At 48.9% G+C, this 16776-nt stretch overlaps 1 protein-coding gene across 7 annotated transcripts in view; it reads right to left on the bottom strand.

The window, feature by feature from the left end:
* Window positions 1-6070: 6070 nt before the first annotated feature.
* Window positions 6071-16776, bottom strand: part of TMCO3 (transmembrane and coiled-coil domains 3) — a 31401-nt gene continuing 20695 nt past the window's right edge. For 6 of the 7 annotated variants that reach the window (XM_007196748.3, XM_057532820.1, XM_028162523.2 and 3 more), the window contains 7 exons: window positions 16275-16461; window positions 16076-16196; window positions 10770-10965; window positions 8039-8189; window positions 7358-7437; window positions 6516-6665; window positions 6071-6331 (listed from right to left, as the gene is read on the bottom strand). In XM_007196748.3, coding sequence (XP_007196810.1) covers window positions 6218-6331; window positions 6516-6665; window positions 7358-7437; window positions 8039-8189; window positions 10770-10965; window positions 16076-16196; window positions 16275-16461 — 999 coding nt within the window. In that variant the 3' untranslated portion in view covers window positions 6071-6217. The remainder of the gene's footprint in view (window positions 6332-6515; window positions 6666-7357; window positions 7438-8038; window positions 8190-10769; window positions 10966-16075; window positions 16197-16274; window positions 16462-16776) is intronic. The other variant, XM_057532819.1, reaches the window with a different exon arrangement.

The following is a 16776-nucleotide window of genomic DNA, read 5'->3' on the forward strand; positions in this document are numbered from 1 at the left end:
ATGGCTTCTAATGAAAAACTGGCTATTAATCTTACTGAGAATCCCTTGTAAGTGATGAGTCACACCTCATTGCTTTCAAGATTCTCAGTCTTTGTCTTTTGAGTTTGATTATAATGTGTTTCAGTGTGAATCTCTTTAACTTTACCCTACTTTGAGTTCATTGAGCTTCCTGGATTTGTAGATTCATATTTTTCATCAACTTATACACCATGACCAAGGGGAATTTACTCCAGGAATGCAAAGATAGTTCAACATAAGAAAATCAATCAATGTAATGTATCACATTAATAGAACAATATATACACACACACAAGTATATCTGTTAGATACTTGTATGCTCTGACCTGCACACTGGACTCCAGTCTGTGCCTTCTCTACTGAGGGCCATGGGGCGTAGAGGACGTTCTCAGGTCGTACCTTAGCTGTTTGCCTACGTATCCATGCAGACTATCCCAGAGGGTTATGTTAAAGCTGATGGCATACCGGTGCCCTCACCAAGGTAAAAACTTCTCTCTTCCGTGTGGGAGTCTGGCCAGACTGCTAAGGGCTGGTATGATGCCACATGGCCACACCTTCCCCTCTGATCTAAGTGCTCATCACTCCTGGGGATCCTGCCGCAGCTAGCCTTTGTTCTGTGGTTGTGGTTGTTGTCTCATTGAACACCACGATGTTAGTTCCTGGTGCACAACATAGTGATTTGATATTTGTATGCATTATGAATTGATCACCACTATAAGTCTAGTTACAACCTGTCACCAAAGATATTACATAGTTATGGACTATATTCCCCACACTGTACATTTCATCCCCGTGACTCATTTATTTTATAATGGGAAGTTTGCTCCTCTTAATTTCCATCACCTATTTCACTCATTCCCTCACACTCCTCCCCTCTGGCAACCTGTTTGTTCCCTGTATTTATGACTCTGTTTCAGTTTTGTCATGTTTGTTCATTTTTAAAGTCCACATATAAGTAAAACCATACAGTATTTGTCTTTCTCTGACGTATTTCACTCAGCATACCCTCTAGTTCCATCTATGTTCTCACTAATGGCCAAGATTTCATTCTTTTTATGGCTGAGTAGTATTCCATTGTATATAAAAACAACACATCTTCTTTATCCATTCATCTATTGATGGACACTTAGGTTGCTTCCACATCTTGGCTATTGTAAATAATGCTGCAATGAACATAGGGGTGCATGTATTTTTTTGAATTAGTGTTTTGTTTTCTTTGGTTACATACCAAGAGTAGAATTGCTGGGTCATATGGTAGTTCTCTTTTTAATTTTTTGAGGAATCTCCATACTCTTTTCCATAGTAGCTACACCAATTTACACTCCCACCAACAGTGCACAAGGCTTCCCTTTTCTCCACATCCTCACCAACATTTGTTATTTGTAGTCTTTTTCACAATAGCCATTCTGACAGGTGTGAGATGTATCTCATTTGTGGTTTTGATTTGCATTTCCCTGATGGTTAGTGATGTTGAGCAGCGGTGCCTGCTGGCCATCTGTATGTCTTCTTTGGAAAAATGTCTATTCAGATACTCTGCCCATTTTTTAATCTGTTTTTTTCTTTTTTTTTTTTTTGATGTTGAGTTGTATGAGTTCTTTGTATATTTTGGAATATTAACCCTTTATTGGATACATTGTTGGCAAATATCTTCTCCCATTCAGTAGGTTACCTTTTCATTTTGTTGATAGTTCCCTTAACTGTACAAAAGCTTTTTAGTTTCATGTAGTCCCATTTGTTTATTTTTCTTTTGTTTCCCTTGCATTGAGACAGATCAAAAAATTATTGCTGAGACCAATGGCACAGAGTGTACTGCTTATGTTTTCTTCTAGGAGTTTTATGGTTTCAGGTCTTACATTTAAGTCTTTAATCCATTTTGAGCTTACTTTTGTATATGGTGTAAGAAAATGTTCTAATTTCATTCTTTTGCATGTAGCTCTCTGGTTTTCCCAACAACCACTTATTGAAGGGGCTGTCTTTTCCCCCTTGCATAATATATTCTTTCCTCCTTTGTCACAGATGAATTGACCAAATAAGTATGGGTTTATTTCTGGGTTCTATTCTGTTCCACTGACCTATGTGTCTGTTTTTGTGCCAGTACCATAATGTTTACTGCAGCTTTTTAGTATAGTTTGAAATCAGGGAGCATGACACCTCCAGCTTCGTTCTTCCTTCTCAAGATTGCTTTGGCTATTTGGAGTTTTTATGTTTCCACAAGTTTTAGAATCATTTGTTCTAGTTCTGTAAAAAAAAAAAAAAATGCCATTGGTATTTTGATAGGGATTGCATTTAATCTGTAGATTAACTTGGGTAGAATGATTATTTTAGTATTAATTCTTCCAATCTATGAGCATGGAATATCTATTTGTGTGTTGTCTTCAATTTCTTTCATCAATGTCTTATAGTTTTTCAAGTACAGGTCTTTTATCTCCTTGGTGAGATTAATTCCTAGGTATGTTATTCTTTTTTGATGTAATTGTAAATAGGATTGTTTTCTTAATTTCTCTTTCTGATAGTTCATTGTTAATGTACAGAAATGCAACAGATTTCTGTATATTAATTTTGTATCTTTCAATTTTAGTGAATTCGTGTATTAGTTCCAATAGGTTTTTGGTGGAATCTTTAGGATTTTCTACATATAGTATCACGTCATTTGCAAACAGAGCTTTACTTCTTCCTTTCCAATTTGGATGCCTTTTATTTCTTTTCCTTGTCTGATTGCTGTGGCTAGTACTTCCAATACTACATTGAATAAAAATGACAAAAGTGGGCATCCTTGTCTTGTTCCTGATCTTAGTAGAAATGCTTCCAGCTTTCACTGTTGAGTATAATATTAGCTCTGGGCTTGTCATATATGGTGTTTGTTCTGTTGAGGTATGCTCAATCTATACCCGCTTTGTTGAGAGTTTTTATCATAAATGGATATTGAATTTTGTCAAAAGCTTCTTCTACATCTATTGAGATGATCATGTTTTTTAAAAATTATTCTTCAATTTGTTAATGTGGTATATCACATTAATTGATTTAGATATTGAACCATCCTTGCATCCCTGGGATAAATCCCACTTGATCATGGTGTATGCTCCTCTTAATGTGTTGTTGAATTCATTTGCAAATATTTTGTCCAGGATTTTGCAAATTCATTTGCAAATATTTTGTACAGGATTTTGCATCTATGCTCATCTGTGATATTGGCCTGTAATTTTTTTTTGGAATATTGTTGTCTGGTTTTGGTATCAGGGTGATGCTGGCCTCATAGAATAAGTTTGGAAGTGTTCCTCTCTCTCCAGTATTTTGGAATAGTTTGAGAAGAATATGTGTTCTTCTTTAAATGTTTGTTAGAATTCACCCGTGAGGTCATCTAGTCCTGGATTTTGCTTCCTGTGAGCTTTCTGATTACTGATTCAATTTCATTACTGGTCATCTGTCTTTTCATATTTTCTATTTCTCCCTGATTCAGTCTTGGGAGATTGTACATTTCTAGGAATCTATCCATTTCTTCTAGGTTGTCCTTTTTATTGGTGTATCATTTGTAGTCATCTCTTACAAGCTTTTGTATTTCTGTGGTGTTGGTTGTAACTTCTCCTTTTCCATTTCTGATTTTATTTGGCCCTCCTCTCTTTTCTTCATCTTTTCTTCTCTCTCTCTTTCTGCTCTTTTTCTTTCCTTCTACTAGCTCTGGGGTTTGTTTGCTCTTTTTTCTAGTTCCTTTAGATGTAAGGTTAGATTATTTGAGCTTTTTCTTGTTTCCTGAGGTAGGTTTGTATCACTTTAAACTTCCCTCTTAGAATTGCATTTGCTGCATCTCATAGATTTTTGGATCACTGTATTTCCACTTTCATTTGTCTGCAGGTATTTCTTTTTTAATTTCCTTTTTGATTTCTCCAGTGACCCATTGGTTTTTTAATAGCACATTGTTTAGCATCCATGTGTTTGTGTTTCTGCAGTTTTTATTCTCATGGTTGATTTCTAGTCACATACTGTTGTGGTTGGAAAAGATGCTTGATATGATTTCAATTTTCTTAAATTTTTGCAGACTTGTTATGTGGCCTAGCATATGGTCTAACTTGGAGAATGTCTTGATTATCTGCAAAACTTCATTTCTCCTTCAAATCTGAATAACAGCCTTACTAAGTAGAGTATTCTGGGTTGTACGTTTTTTCCTTTCATCACTTTAAATATATCATGCCACTTCCTTCTGGCCTGAAGAGTTTCTGCTGGGCCACACACAGGCCCAGAGGAAATGGTGATGGGTCAATGCTAGTATCTGGGAGGCAGGTGGTCTGCAGCCCCAGGTGCGGGGGTTAGAAGGGCTCTGAGCCTTCTGCGAGTCTGCACGGTGAGGGGAGAGAGAGGACAGGGGTTGAGAGAGGGCTCTGTGAGTTCACCATGGGGGCAGACTGGAGCAAGTTTACAGATGATAAGGACCAAGAGAGGTGAGGGTGAAGACACCGGTGAGTAAAAGGTGACGAGGCCAATCCCGGGGCTGGAGCAGAGTGGGCCTGGTGGGGGAAGCCCCCATGGCTTTGGGGAGTCCTGAGGGTCTAGGCCTCTCCAAGGAGCAGGGCTTTTCTAACAGCATTTCCTCTTGTCACAAAGTGTGCATCTTTATTAATTACTTCAGTCTCACAGAGTGATATTAGTTCCACATTTCAGGGAAAACTTTATGTCAGCACATCAGATAGGTTTCATTCAACAAAATTTAAGAGGTCCCAGCTCTGCTGTGGGTGCTGGAGATATAAGAGAAAATAAAACACACGCCAGAGGGAGAGGCACATGGACAGACACGGTGCAGAGTTACAGGCAAGGCAGGAGGGCCTTGGTACCTCAGGTAACACCTCCCACTCCACCCAAGGATCCAGAGGGAATGGCACTGTGTGAAATGGTTTACAAATGAATAAAACCAATGCTCGTTTCTAAAAATAAGCACGTTTACATCATTTCTCCACTGATTTACTTCAGACTAGATACAATTTACTTCACCTTAATGTGTTTTAGTTAATATTACTGCAACCCATAATTTACATCTGCGATCTGTAATCACACCTAACATCTCTGTCCCTCTACACCAAGTGTTCTGGACAAATCATTGGGCTCTTACAGCCAGTATTTATAGGAAAACTCAACTTAGGTACCCCTTAGGGAAATCTGTGTAAGGGTCAGATCTTCAGCTGTGTGGTTTTCTAAAATGGGGCACACTTTGGCCGCAGCTGTGGCTGTCTTGCCGCTTTCAGAGCTGGGAGACGAGGAAGCTGTTGTAATTGCTGACCCTGTGAGCACATGAGACTGGATAATATATGGAATGAAAAAAAAATCATCGAAAGTAAAAAACAAAAGGGCACATAATCACCAATACACTTTTAGAATTCAAAGTCAGAACTTAGCTTATACAAATAGCTCTGCATTCATTTAGTCTCTATAAAAGTGAGGTAATAGGTGACACACCTTAATTTTCTTTTTCTTTTCTTTTTTTTGGCCGCACCATGCTGCAAGCGGGATTTTAGTTCCCCGACCAGGAATCGAACCTCCACCCCCTTCAGGGGAAGCGTGGAGTCTTAACCACTGGACCGTCAGGGAAGCTCCCCCCCTCTTTGTTTTGCATCTTAATTTTAAAAACTGACAAAGATTAGTTCAACACAAATATCTAATTAAAAAAACAGGTTTTCAATAAATTTCAATTAATTATACTGATCATAAATGATTTTTATTAAGGAATGCATATTCTTGTGATTCAAAACCAAATATTTTAAAAGAATGATTTACCTGATAAGAACTGACATGAAAGTGTTGTTTAAAATTGTAATGAAAAGCAAAAGACATTTAAAAGAACTTATCTCATTTTAGAAAACATAGACTTTAAGGATTAAAAGTAACTTTCCAAACACATTGTGAGAATTAAAAGCTCACGTCACAGAAACGTTTAATAACAAATATTGACCAACGGCTTACAAGTTGTACAATAAATAAAAAAGCCTCCTAGTTTTTTTCTTTACCAAAAAAACATGAACTGATGAAATAACAATAGAAAGTTAACATCAATTTCTGAAGAAAAGGCACATCCAGGCAAAAGAGTCAAGGCGATTTGTAAAACGCAGAGTTACGTGTAGACGGCGCATAATCACTGCACGCAGAGGCGGGCTCCGGGAGACTCTGAGGTCCGGGAAGGCGGTGACAGCTCCGGCCGGTCGCCTGGCCGCGGTCCTCAGAGGCTGGACCTTCTCTCGGGCCGGGGCGCACACCTGGCGACGGCCGCTCGCCAAAGCAGCGGGGCCAGGAGGAGGCTGAGCGTGGTCACACTCAGGATGAGGAGGTACACCTGCTGGGGGCGGGGCATCAGCGCGGCCGGGGGCGTGTCTCCGCATCGCGGTGTGCGAGCCTCTGGTGCCCGGCCTGGAGGAGGGCGCCCCCTTCCCCAAGAGGCCCCGGGGACTGGGGCGCCCCCCTCACCCCAGCCCTACTCCCCCTAACAACCCCGCTCCGCCAGCCGGGCAGAGACTCACCTCCCGAGAGATGACACGCGCTCTGCGCGCCCGGCTCCCCAGGACCAGAGAGAACTCGCTGACCTGGGCCAGCCCCGCGGCCACGATCCACTTGACGTACTGGCTGGTCTTGGGCAGCAGCAGAGACAGGACCAGGGCTGCCAGGACGAACTGCCAGAGCGGCAGGTCACGCTCGGCCAGGCGGGGCCCGGAGCACCGCCCGCAGGAAGCAGGGCGGGTCCGGGGGGGGCCACCCCAGCACCACCTGGGAGGACGCAGGGAGACCCCGCCCGGGAAAACCAAGGCCCTCCCGCCAAGCGAATATAGTGCAGCGTTCAGAACGGAAACTTTGTTTTTAACAAAACGTAAAGAAAGCGCAGAGGAAAGCAGCCTGCAGCGGGCAGTGCCGTTCAGCCATCGTCGGGGCCCTGCTCCTTCTCCTCCACAAAGCCAGCGGCCACCGCCCAGGCCACTTCCACTCCCAGAATCCCACGCTGACAGGGGCACCTCAACAACTTGTAGTCACAGAGATCAGACAAGTGGAAAGTGGCAAAATAGTTCTCAGTGGCCGTTAAAATGTACGTTTGCGTCACCAGAGCCGGGTTGGCGGTTCTTTAGACTCACTTAGAAGTCAAATTACAGAGCAAGGGTGTCACTGGAGGATCCAGAGAGCGGTTTCTCCAGTCCCAGCTTCTGAAACCCCCATTTTCAACACAAACTCTGAGACAAAGGACCATTCCGATCCAAGAAGCCCCGGCTGCCCGGGCTGCGCTGGGTGGGGGGTGCACACAGGCAGGAAGCCAGGCGCGTGGTGTGACGGGTGAAACCAAAGGCAGCATGGACTTCGCAAGCAGGGGCCCTACCTTCATGACCACCACGGACAGCGTGAGGACCAGCAGGACGGTGAGCTCGTACAGCACGAAGGTGGGGAACACGTGAAGGCCTGTGGGACGGGGACGGGCGATCGTCCGGGCGGGGCGGCCAGCCTCCCTGCCGCCCCTACATCCCCAGGCTCCTCCGCCAGGACGGGAAGGGGCAGGGTGTCTCCCACCCACTTCACCCCGAGAGCCCGAGCAGAGGGCCGGGCGACTCAGTGCTCCCCGCCCTGTTTCCACGGGCTTCAGAACCTGCCTCTCGAGGCACCCAGAGTCTCTGGGGCTCTTGGACCCACCGAGCAGTGGAGGGTGTGGGCGAGAGGCCAGGTGGCCGTGCTGTGACCACGAGCGGGACTGCCCCCCTCCACGGGGACATTCCCAGGGCAGCAGCCTCGACACACCAGTTTGATTTTTTGTATTAAAATTAGAATTTCTTCCTGCACTTGATGTGGATGTTCTGAAGTGGACCTGCCACCCTGCCGAGCGGTGGACCCTCAGGACCCCCAGGCAGGAGCCCCCGTCCCACAGCTCAAACCTTCCCTCCTTGTAAGGGAGAGTCCCTCAGACCCTAGTCGCCATGGGAACTGTTTTCGCGGCACAAGCTAAGTAGAAACACATGTGAGCAGATGAGACCCAGTGGGAGTGTCACCCCTGGAGGAGGAGGGTCACCTATGGACGCGAAGAACACGATGGCCAGGAAGTCGCGGACGGGCTCCACGTAGGACACGACCTCCTCAGCGACCACGTGACCCTGGGAGGACACCAGGGCTCCGGCCAGGAAGCAGCCCAGCTCCATGGACACGTCCAGGAGCTCAGTGACCTGAGGGGAGGAGGACACAGGTCACGCCGGGTGCACCCGCCAGCCTCTCTGCTGAGGACACACGAGAGGGCCTCTCGGACGTGGCGGGACGTCCCCATAAAACCGCGACAAGCCAGCTTCCCTGCCCCTGCCCAGGCCCCTGCGGTGCCCTAGGAGAACCCCGCAGAAGGCACGGCAGTGGACGTCAGCTCATTGACCACGAGCGAGAGGAAACAGTCACAAAAGTTGCAACCATCGTTCGTGTAGACTGCTGTGGACGTTTTGAGTGAGACTATTTTCCAAGATCTAAGCATTTGTGACACACTTTCTTTACCCTGAATCAATTAACAGCCCGACTCCCCTGGCATTAAAAACGTGGCGCACAAAACTATTCCCCGCCCCCCCCGGTGCCTAGAGGAAGGAAGCGGACACGGCGTTTAACTCGGGGAGGTAAATCCAGTGACGAGAGCAGCACAGACAGACGGACGACATTCCAGGAAGCCCCGCTGACGACCGTGTCAGAGCCCATCAGACGCCTGGGAGCGGATCCGACACAGCGCTCGCTGCTGCCACACACACACGACACACGCCGGGCAGCGCGGACACGGACGCGGGGAGCCAAGGGCGCCTAGCGTTACGGGAACAGTCACAGAACCCCCTGTGCGTGGAAGCTGACCAGCCGAACCCGTCCCCGTGACCCAGGAGACCACGAGCAGACAGCCTGCAGAGAGGGGGCCGGGCTGGCCGCCCGCCCGCCTGGGGACAGCAGGGCGTCTGGGCCACCCATGCTCGGCCACTCGGCTTCTGCGCTGTGACCTTCGACTTCGACTTCACGGGGGTGAGGAGACGCTTGTGGAGAACAGGTCCTGACCACGGCCATCCATGCTGCGCTAGCTCGCCTCCCATGGATGGCAGGTCTCAGTGAGAGGAGAAAGCAGTACGTTTCCAGAGGACAACGCAGAGCGTCTCCGTGACCTGGGGCCGGAAAGCGTGTGTCACGCGGGATCCCGAAGTGCTGCCCTTGAAGAATGATCGCGGCCCTACACTAAAATTAGGAACTTCCGTCCAGAAAAACGTGGTCAAGGGAGTGAAAGGCAAGTCCCAAACTGGGAGACATTAGCAAAGCTGTATCTGACAAGGAATATCATTCAGCCGTGGAAAGGAATGAAGCACTGACACGGGCTACGGCTCGGGATCAGCCTCTGAAACGTGCTGGTCGGGGAGAAGGGCACGGCCACCTGGGGAGACCAGCCGCGGTCACGCGGGCCCACACGGCCCGGGCCTAGACCGCACGTGCAGCCTCACTTCCGCGGCCCGGGCCGTGTGGGCACAGGCGGGCGAGTGAGCGGAGGCCTGGGGCGCCAGGCGCCTTCCCCGCAGCAGGCGCTCAGGAGACACGGCCCCAGAGCGAGGCTGCTCCGGCTCAAGGGCCGCTGGGTGGCAGCACGGGGTGCCGGGCCAGAGCGCTCTGCTGGGTGTCGCTCCAGAGGGGGTGGAGCCAGGCTCAGAAATGAAGTCGGTCACGTACGTGAACGGCTTTGAGCAAAAGCAAACCTCAGTCTTCTCCCAAGATTACGAGACACTAGCAGGCAACGCAACTGTGTAAGGAAGTGATTTTCCTCAGTTTCCTTTATAGGATTAACCTTTTCTCTTGAGCTAACTGTAGGCTCACGTGCAGTTCTACGAAGTCATCCAGAGACCCCGGTACCTTCCCCCGGGCCCCCCAACGGCAGCATCTTCCCAAGTCACAGCACGAGTCCTGTGGATGTGACACCGTGGGGCCACGTGGGCCGCCCGTGGCCTCCGGGGTCCTCCCCGCCCCCCTCCCTCCTCAGCACCCGGCCAGCGGCCTTCCCCCATCTCTGATCTGTCTTCACGAACCGCACGGAAGTGGAGTGACACAGCTCCTGACCTTGGGGACTGGCTTTTCGAGCCAGCACAGCTCTCCGGCGACTCACGGACCCGCGGTTCAAAGCTGCGTGGCCGCCCTGGCGTGCAGGGCCGTGGCCGGCTGAACTACGCGCCTGAGGAAGGCCGTCTGGGCGGTCTGGCCCGATGGGAGCACAGCTGTTGTCACGCTCACGTGTCAGTTTCCGCGTGAACACGGGTCTTCGCTTCTCCGGCGCACGTCGACGGGCGCATCTCCTCCGTGCAGGTGATGCCCCAGGTCTGGGACTGTTTATGGGGTCTCCGGCCCCTCCCCTGCTCTCCCATGAGAAGCCTGTCCCTTAACTGGGATGGCCGCCTCCAAAACAAGCCTCTATGGTGAGCTTTTCACGTTACAGCGAAAGAAGTTATGCTGCTGACTAGCTTGTTCTCATCAAACAGAACGAAAAGTCGTTTTAAACTGTGATTCTTGCTTCGGATGCAAAGCATCTAAGACAGACTCGCACGGTTTCACACTCACAAACACCATCCCAGCAGAGAGCCGAGAGCGCGGGCAGAAGTGCCAGGCAGCACGACTGTGCACAGATAAAAACACCAACAAGCGTCTCGCGTATGCCAACTGTTAGTAGAACGAAAGAAAAAGGACCGATCACAAGCTCTCGGTGAACAGAGGATAAGTCAGATGACGTACGTGGCGGGCATTTGGGGCCTTACCGTCAGCATGAGGAAGATGAAAGCGGAGATTCCCAGGATGAGGATCTCCTTGTTCCCCTTGCTCTCCGCGTGCAGCTTCCGGCAGTACGGTCCCACGAGGTAGGTCCTCACAACGAGACAGAAGAGGAGAACCGCAGCAAGCGAGAAGAGGACCTGCCCGACCAGGCCCAGGACCCGCAGGATCTCCATGGCGACGCTGGGAAAGAGAGGGAGACGCCTGATTCTCCTCAGAATACGCTAAAGTCCAATGAAATGACCTTTCATTCCTTTTTAACATTACAAAATAAATGACCCAAATCGCAGACATTGTCATTTCTAAATGTTAGAATAAAATCCATCAAACATTAACCTCAGAAATTAAGTTACTTGAATCGAATATAGAAGCTGAATTGTGCTGCAATTAACACTTTGGAGTAAGTACATTTTATAGGATGTAATGACTCGTGACTGACAGCTTACGTGTCTCCATTGATGACAGATGATAAAAGTCCTCACTAGGAATTAACCCCCGTTTGAAATTCTTCGTAAGGCAACAGTCGCTCTGTAACACGACACTGCAGGCTCCCCACCAAAGCATGGCTGGGGGATGCCAGCGACTTTCAGAAGAGCCTTCCCTTATCCCGAGCCAGAACTCTGAGTTTTCTGTTATTTAGTCATGGAGAAAAGGGTTCTGCATGAAGCCCTTTTTAGAATATACTATTCAGATCTCAATATATTCTTAAGATCTCAACCTAATGACTTTCACAAGATGGGCACTATTGTGTATCTGTGGTGTTTATGGTAACATACATACTTTTTAACCCCAGTTCCCCATCACGTTTAGGAAACCGTTCAGTCCAAAATTCTGGCTTAAAAGTTCTTGATGGAAGAATACAAATCAGGTTGCTAAGAGAGGATTCACCCTTGCAGCCAGGCCTAGACCAGCAGCCCAGACACGTCCCAAGGTGTGTGTGATGCCTTAGGGCATCAGAGCAGAGTCTCTGCGAACATCCACGTCTGCTAAGGCTCAGGATGACAGCCCAGGGGAGAAGGCGGGGTCTGGGGCCTCGGCAGGAAGAGAAACCTGCTCGAAGTCCCAGCCAGGCCCCCAGAGCCCAGCAGCTGACGCCGAACTCCTCACCCACCCCACGCGGCAGGGCTCCACCGCCCGCGACCCGGACCCGGGCCTCAGGGCCAGCACCAGGCGCCCCTTCCCCAGCTGCCCTCTTCCCCCTGTACCCCAGTGACCCCTGACTCATCCCACTCAGTTGGCTGCAGAGGCCAAAGCAACACGTGGGGATGTGGTCTGATGCCCGTCACCCGAGGGCCGGGGCCACGTCTCCCGGGCTGGACCCGGGAACGGGTCGTCCAGGCTCAGCCACACTGGGGGCGGCCTGTGGGCGAGCCTGTGCGCCGTCCATGTCCACCCTTGACGGACGGCCCCGCCCAACAGGGAGAGGCGTCCCCGGACTTCCTTCCGCGGGGGGTAGGGGGCAGGGTGTTCTCCCACCCGCGTGTGGCTGAGTTAGCGTCTCTCGGCGCTCCCCTATTTGCTAACTGCGTTAGTCTCATTTTTCTCCTTGATTTGTAGATCTTCATGAAATGAGAAACTTAGCCCTCTGTCTTAAAATCAACTATACTTCGATTTTAAACAATAAGACAGAATGTGTACACACATCTCTTTCCCATTTGTCTTTGGCCTGCTTACCTAATGTGTTCCTGTACATGTATGTGCATGTATACATGTGTGCACACATGTGTGTGTATATGTATGTGTGCAGGTCTCTGTGTGTGTGTGTGTATCCATGCATGTGTGCGGGTGGATATGCGCTTTTGTGTGTACATGGACATGTGCGTGTATTTAAACATTTAAAGTATGAAACTTTAGTAGCACTGATCACATTTCTTGTCCTTTATGGCTTCTGGAATTTGTGTTCTGCTTGAACATCTTCAATATTTAGTAATACATTCATCCATACTTTCTTCTAGAACTTTCATGGTTTTGCAAGATTTTAATGCTAATAATTTGAATTACTTTATTTTTTTTTTATCATAGTCCCTGTGTTCTGTTCTTTACCTGTGAAATGTTTGGAGGGAAGAAGATAATTCTTTCCTTTAGGAAAGATCAAGATTAATTCTGAATAAAGCTGAATTAAGAGGCAAAGCTTATATTAACATTACTATTGATTTTATTTAATATTTTTTACTATAAATTTTCCCTGGTTATCAAAATTGGAAAAGAGGTTTTCCCAAGTTATACAGAAAAGTAAATAAACAGTAAAATTACCGTAATCTATTCCTCTACTAGTAGAAAAATCCTTAACACTTTGTAATACACATTTCTAGCCTCCATCTTCTCCTTTATGTAGTTAAAGTAATATTGTATGTAGTTTTTAACAGCTTTATTGATACACGTCTCATTTCTCACAATTCACCCGTTTAAAGTATACGATTCAATGGCCTCTAGTCACAGAGTTGTGCCACCACCACCGTCTCAGAACGTATTTCATCCCCCAGAGGAACCCTGCGCCCCTTGCACCCACTCCCCAAGCCCAGCCGCCGGCACCGCCAACCTGCTGTCTCCGTGGATCCGCCTGTTCTGGACGTTTCACACAAACAGAATCGTTTGTGGGAACCATAGTGCGGCCTTTGGCGTCTGTCCTCAGGGCTCATCCACGCCGCAGTGTGTGTCAGCGCGGCGTTCCTTTTTAGGGCTGCGTAACATTTCACTGTATGTTTTATTTATCTGTCCATTAGCTAATGGATATTTGAGTCGTTTCCACGTCTTAGCTATTATGACTAATGCTGCCATGAACATTCACACACAAGTTTTTTTTACTGTGGTAAAATATTCGTAACATAAAATTTACCACCTTCCCCGTGAGTGTGTAACTCATGGCACGAGGGGCATTCACGTGGCTGTGCCGCCTTCGCCCCCCAAAGGTGACACCTGTGGACAGGTGTTCCCACTCCTGTGGGGTACACACCCTGGAGCAGAAGAGCTGAGTCACATGGCAGCTCCATGTTTCTCCTTCTGAGAAATACTATATGTGGTCTTGACTCTTTTTTACAACCTAACACAATGCAGGGCAGTTTTCCACGTCATTAAAATTCTCGGTAAACATGGCGTCTCATGACAAAACAGGAATGAAATCAACAGGACCAGTACCAGTACTGGATGAATTTTTAAATTAGGAAGATAAAAAGAAAAGCTTCCCAAGTCTTCTGCCTGAGCCGTACCTGTCTACCTGGCAGGGGGCCTGGTTCCCAGGGGATACCCGTAGTTCCCAGGGGGCCTGGACACTCTTGGCCGCGGTTCGGATTCTGCCTGGGAAAGGGGGTTCCCGCCTCTCCCGGGAACAACTTACTGCACATCCCAAACAGAACTCAAACGACTTTCAGCTAAAGTTACAAATCCTTCTTCTGTCTAAATTTTTGTTCAGTTACTTACCCTGAAAATCTGTAGCCGGGAGGACTAATGCGACAAAGGGTCGCTTTTCTGACAGTTAAAGAACTTTGGATCAAAGAAAAATGGCAGACAAAGGGCCTTCCTGACAAACGGCCTTCAACAGCTGCACATACGAGGGGCGTGTTAGGTGCCCTACGAGTCTCTCCTGCTGACAGCCAGCACGCGGTCCAGGTTCCACCTTGTTCCCATCCTACAGGTGAGAACGCAGCCTGCAGGGCTGGCAAACGGAGAGCTCGGGCTCCAGGGTGGCCACACGGCAGGGCCGGAGCCTCCACCTCTGGGAATCCCAGTTAAAAACCATTCCCTCCTTCTACTTGCCCCACCAGGCTGAGCTTCCTGAGAGCGGAGAAAAGACCTTGATCACTTTGGATTGCTGAAACTTAATACAATATCTGGCAAAAGGCAAATACTAAAATTACAAAACGCTTCCACCCCGCCGGTCAGCAATGAGGCAGGCTGACCATGACCCCCCGGACGGGGCCCAGCAGGAAGATGAACACACACCCACCCACCCTCAACCATGCCTCAACATGGGGCTGCTGGCTTTAAAAAATGATTAAAGGATCCAGAAACTCATATTATCAGATACAAAATGTCCAGGATACGACTGGAAATCACTCAGCACACCAAGAATCGGGAAAACCACAACTTGAATGAGACTCCAACACCAAGCCCGGTCATCAGAATTATCTGACAAAGATTCTAAAGCAGCCATCATAAAAATGATTCAATAGCACTTAAAATGTTCTCTTGAAACAAATGGAAAAAACAGAAAATCTCAGCAAGAAACAGAAGTTATAAAAAGAAGAATCAAATGGAAATTATACAACTAAACAATATAATAAGCCAAGCAAAACTCTTGCTGGATGGGCTGAATAGTAGAGAGATGACAGAGGATGGGGACCACTGGACATGAGGACAAACGGACAGAATTTACCCAGTCTGAACAACAGGCAGAAAACAGACCGAAAAAGAAGCGTCTCAGAGACCCGTGGGACGACAGAAGAGCCACATTTGCATCACTGGGGTCCCAGGAGGAGGGGGCAAGCGGGACTGAAAAAAAAAAAACACCTGAGGAAACAATGGCCGAAATTCCTAAACTAGGCAAGAGACATAAAGCTACAGCTTCAAGAAGATGAACGAACGCCATACAGAACAAACCCAAAGGTGTCACGGGCCGAAGGTGTGTGTTCCCCCAGAGTCATCTGGAGGTGGGGCCGGTGCTGGGACTAATGGCCTTTATAAGAGAGACCGGAGGGCTTTGCAGCCTCTCCACCTCCCCTACCGTGGAGACACAGGAGAAGACAGCTGCCTGAGAGGGCACCGGCACCGTGATCTCCGGGGCCCAGCCCCTGGGATTAAACGTCTGCTGTGTAAGCTGCCGCATCTGTGGTGTCTGCTGTAGAGCCCGAACTAAGACACCAAGACAGCGTAATTAAATTTCTGAAAACTAAAGGCAAAGTCTTGAAAGCAGCCAGAGAGGAGCCATGCGTTACTTGTGGAGAAACACAGATCTGAATGACAGCCAGTTTCTCACTGAGGCCATCGGAGGCCAGGGAGAAGCAGCACAGCATTGCCAGGCATTGGAAGAAAGAAACGTCCGCTGCAGACCAATGCCCAGTGGCCACGTCCTCCAGGGGGAAGGGAGATAAGGCTCTCAGATGAGGAAACCGAGAGACCCTGTGGCTGGCAGCAGACTAACCATGAAAGAATGACCAGAGCCCCCCAACAGAAAGGAAACAGAGCAGAAGAAACCTTGTACTTGAGAAGGAAAGGAAGGTCGGTATTGCTGACCTGATCGGAAACGATCTGAAGCCAGAAGAACAGACCGCGAGCTGAAGCACGGCAGCAGCCCTACCTGGCGTGTGCGCCGGCTCCCGCCTGGATGAGCGTGGGCAGGACGGCGATGAACAGTCCCAGCTGCACGTCCTGCGTCACCAGCATCCCCAGCAGCACCGCGCCGTAGTCGATGTCGCCTGCTTGGGGAAAAGTCACGAAGGGCGTGTGGACTCGAGTCGCTTAACCTCGGCACACGCTCAGAACACGCGGCCACCTACCTTCCCTGTCACTGCGGGTGCTGCCCACAAGGAACTTGGACACCAGGGGTGTGCTCGACAAGGACAGGCAGGTGGAGATAAAGACGCTCTGGGTGGGTCTGATCTGTAGAAGGTGGCCCCAGACCAGGCCGAAGGCCACCATGAGCAGAGTCATGTAGCAGGGCCCCTGCAGGGAGATCTTCCACACCTGGGAGAGAGCACAGGGGCGTGCACACACCTCAGCGCCCGCGGCCCCGCAGAGCGCGTGCACACCTGCCCAGGAACCGGCCGGCCCCGCAGCAAACACACCAGCGCAACACCACGAAAAGCGGGGGCGGTCCCACGCGGTCACCGAGCGCTGGACGTGGTTAGGGACGAAGCACGCCCTCCACCCTCTCCGCGTCGTGCACCGCCATCCTCAGAACGCAGCTGGAGCTGGGGACCCCCTCCGCCCCCTCTTCCATCGGAAACGGGAACACCTGGGCGGCCCAGGTGATTCACGAATAAACGACAGACAGTCGAG

Source organism: Balaenoptera acutorostrata, chromosome 18 (genome assembly GCF_949987535.1).
Source record: "Balaenoptera acutorostrata chromosome 18, mBalAcu1.1, whole genome shotgun sequence".
Classification (NCBI taxonomy): domain Eukaryota; kingdom Metazoa; phylum Chordata; class Mammalia; order Artiodactyla; family Balaenopteridae; genus Balaenoptera; species Balaenoptera acutorostrata.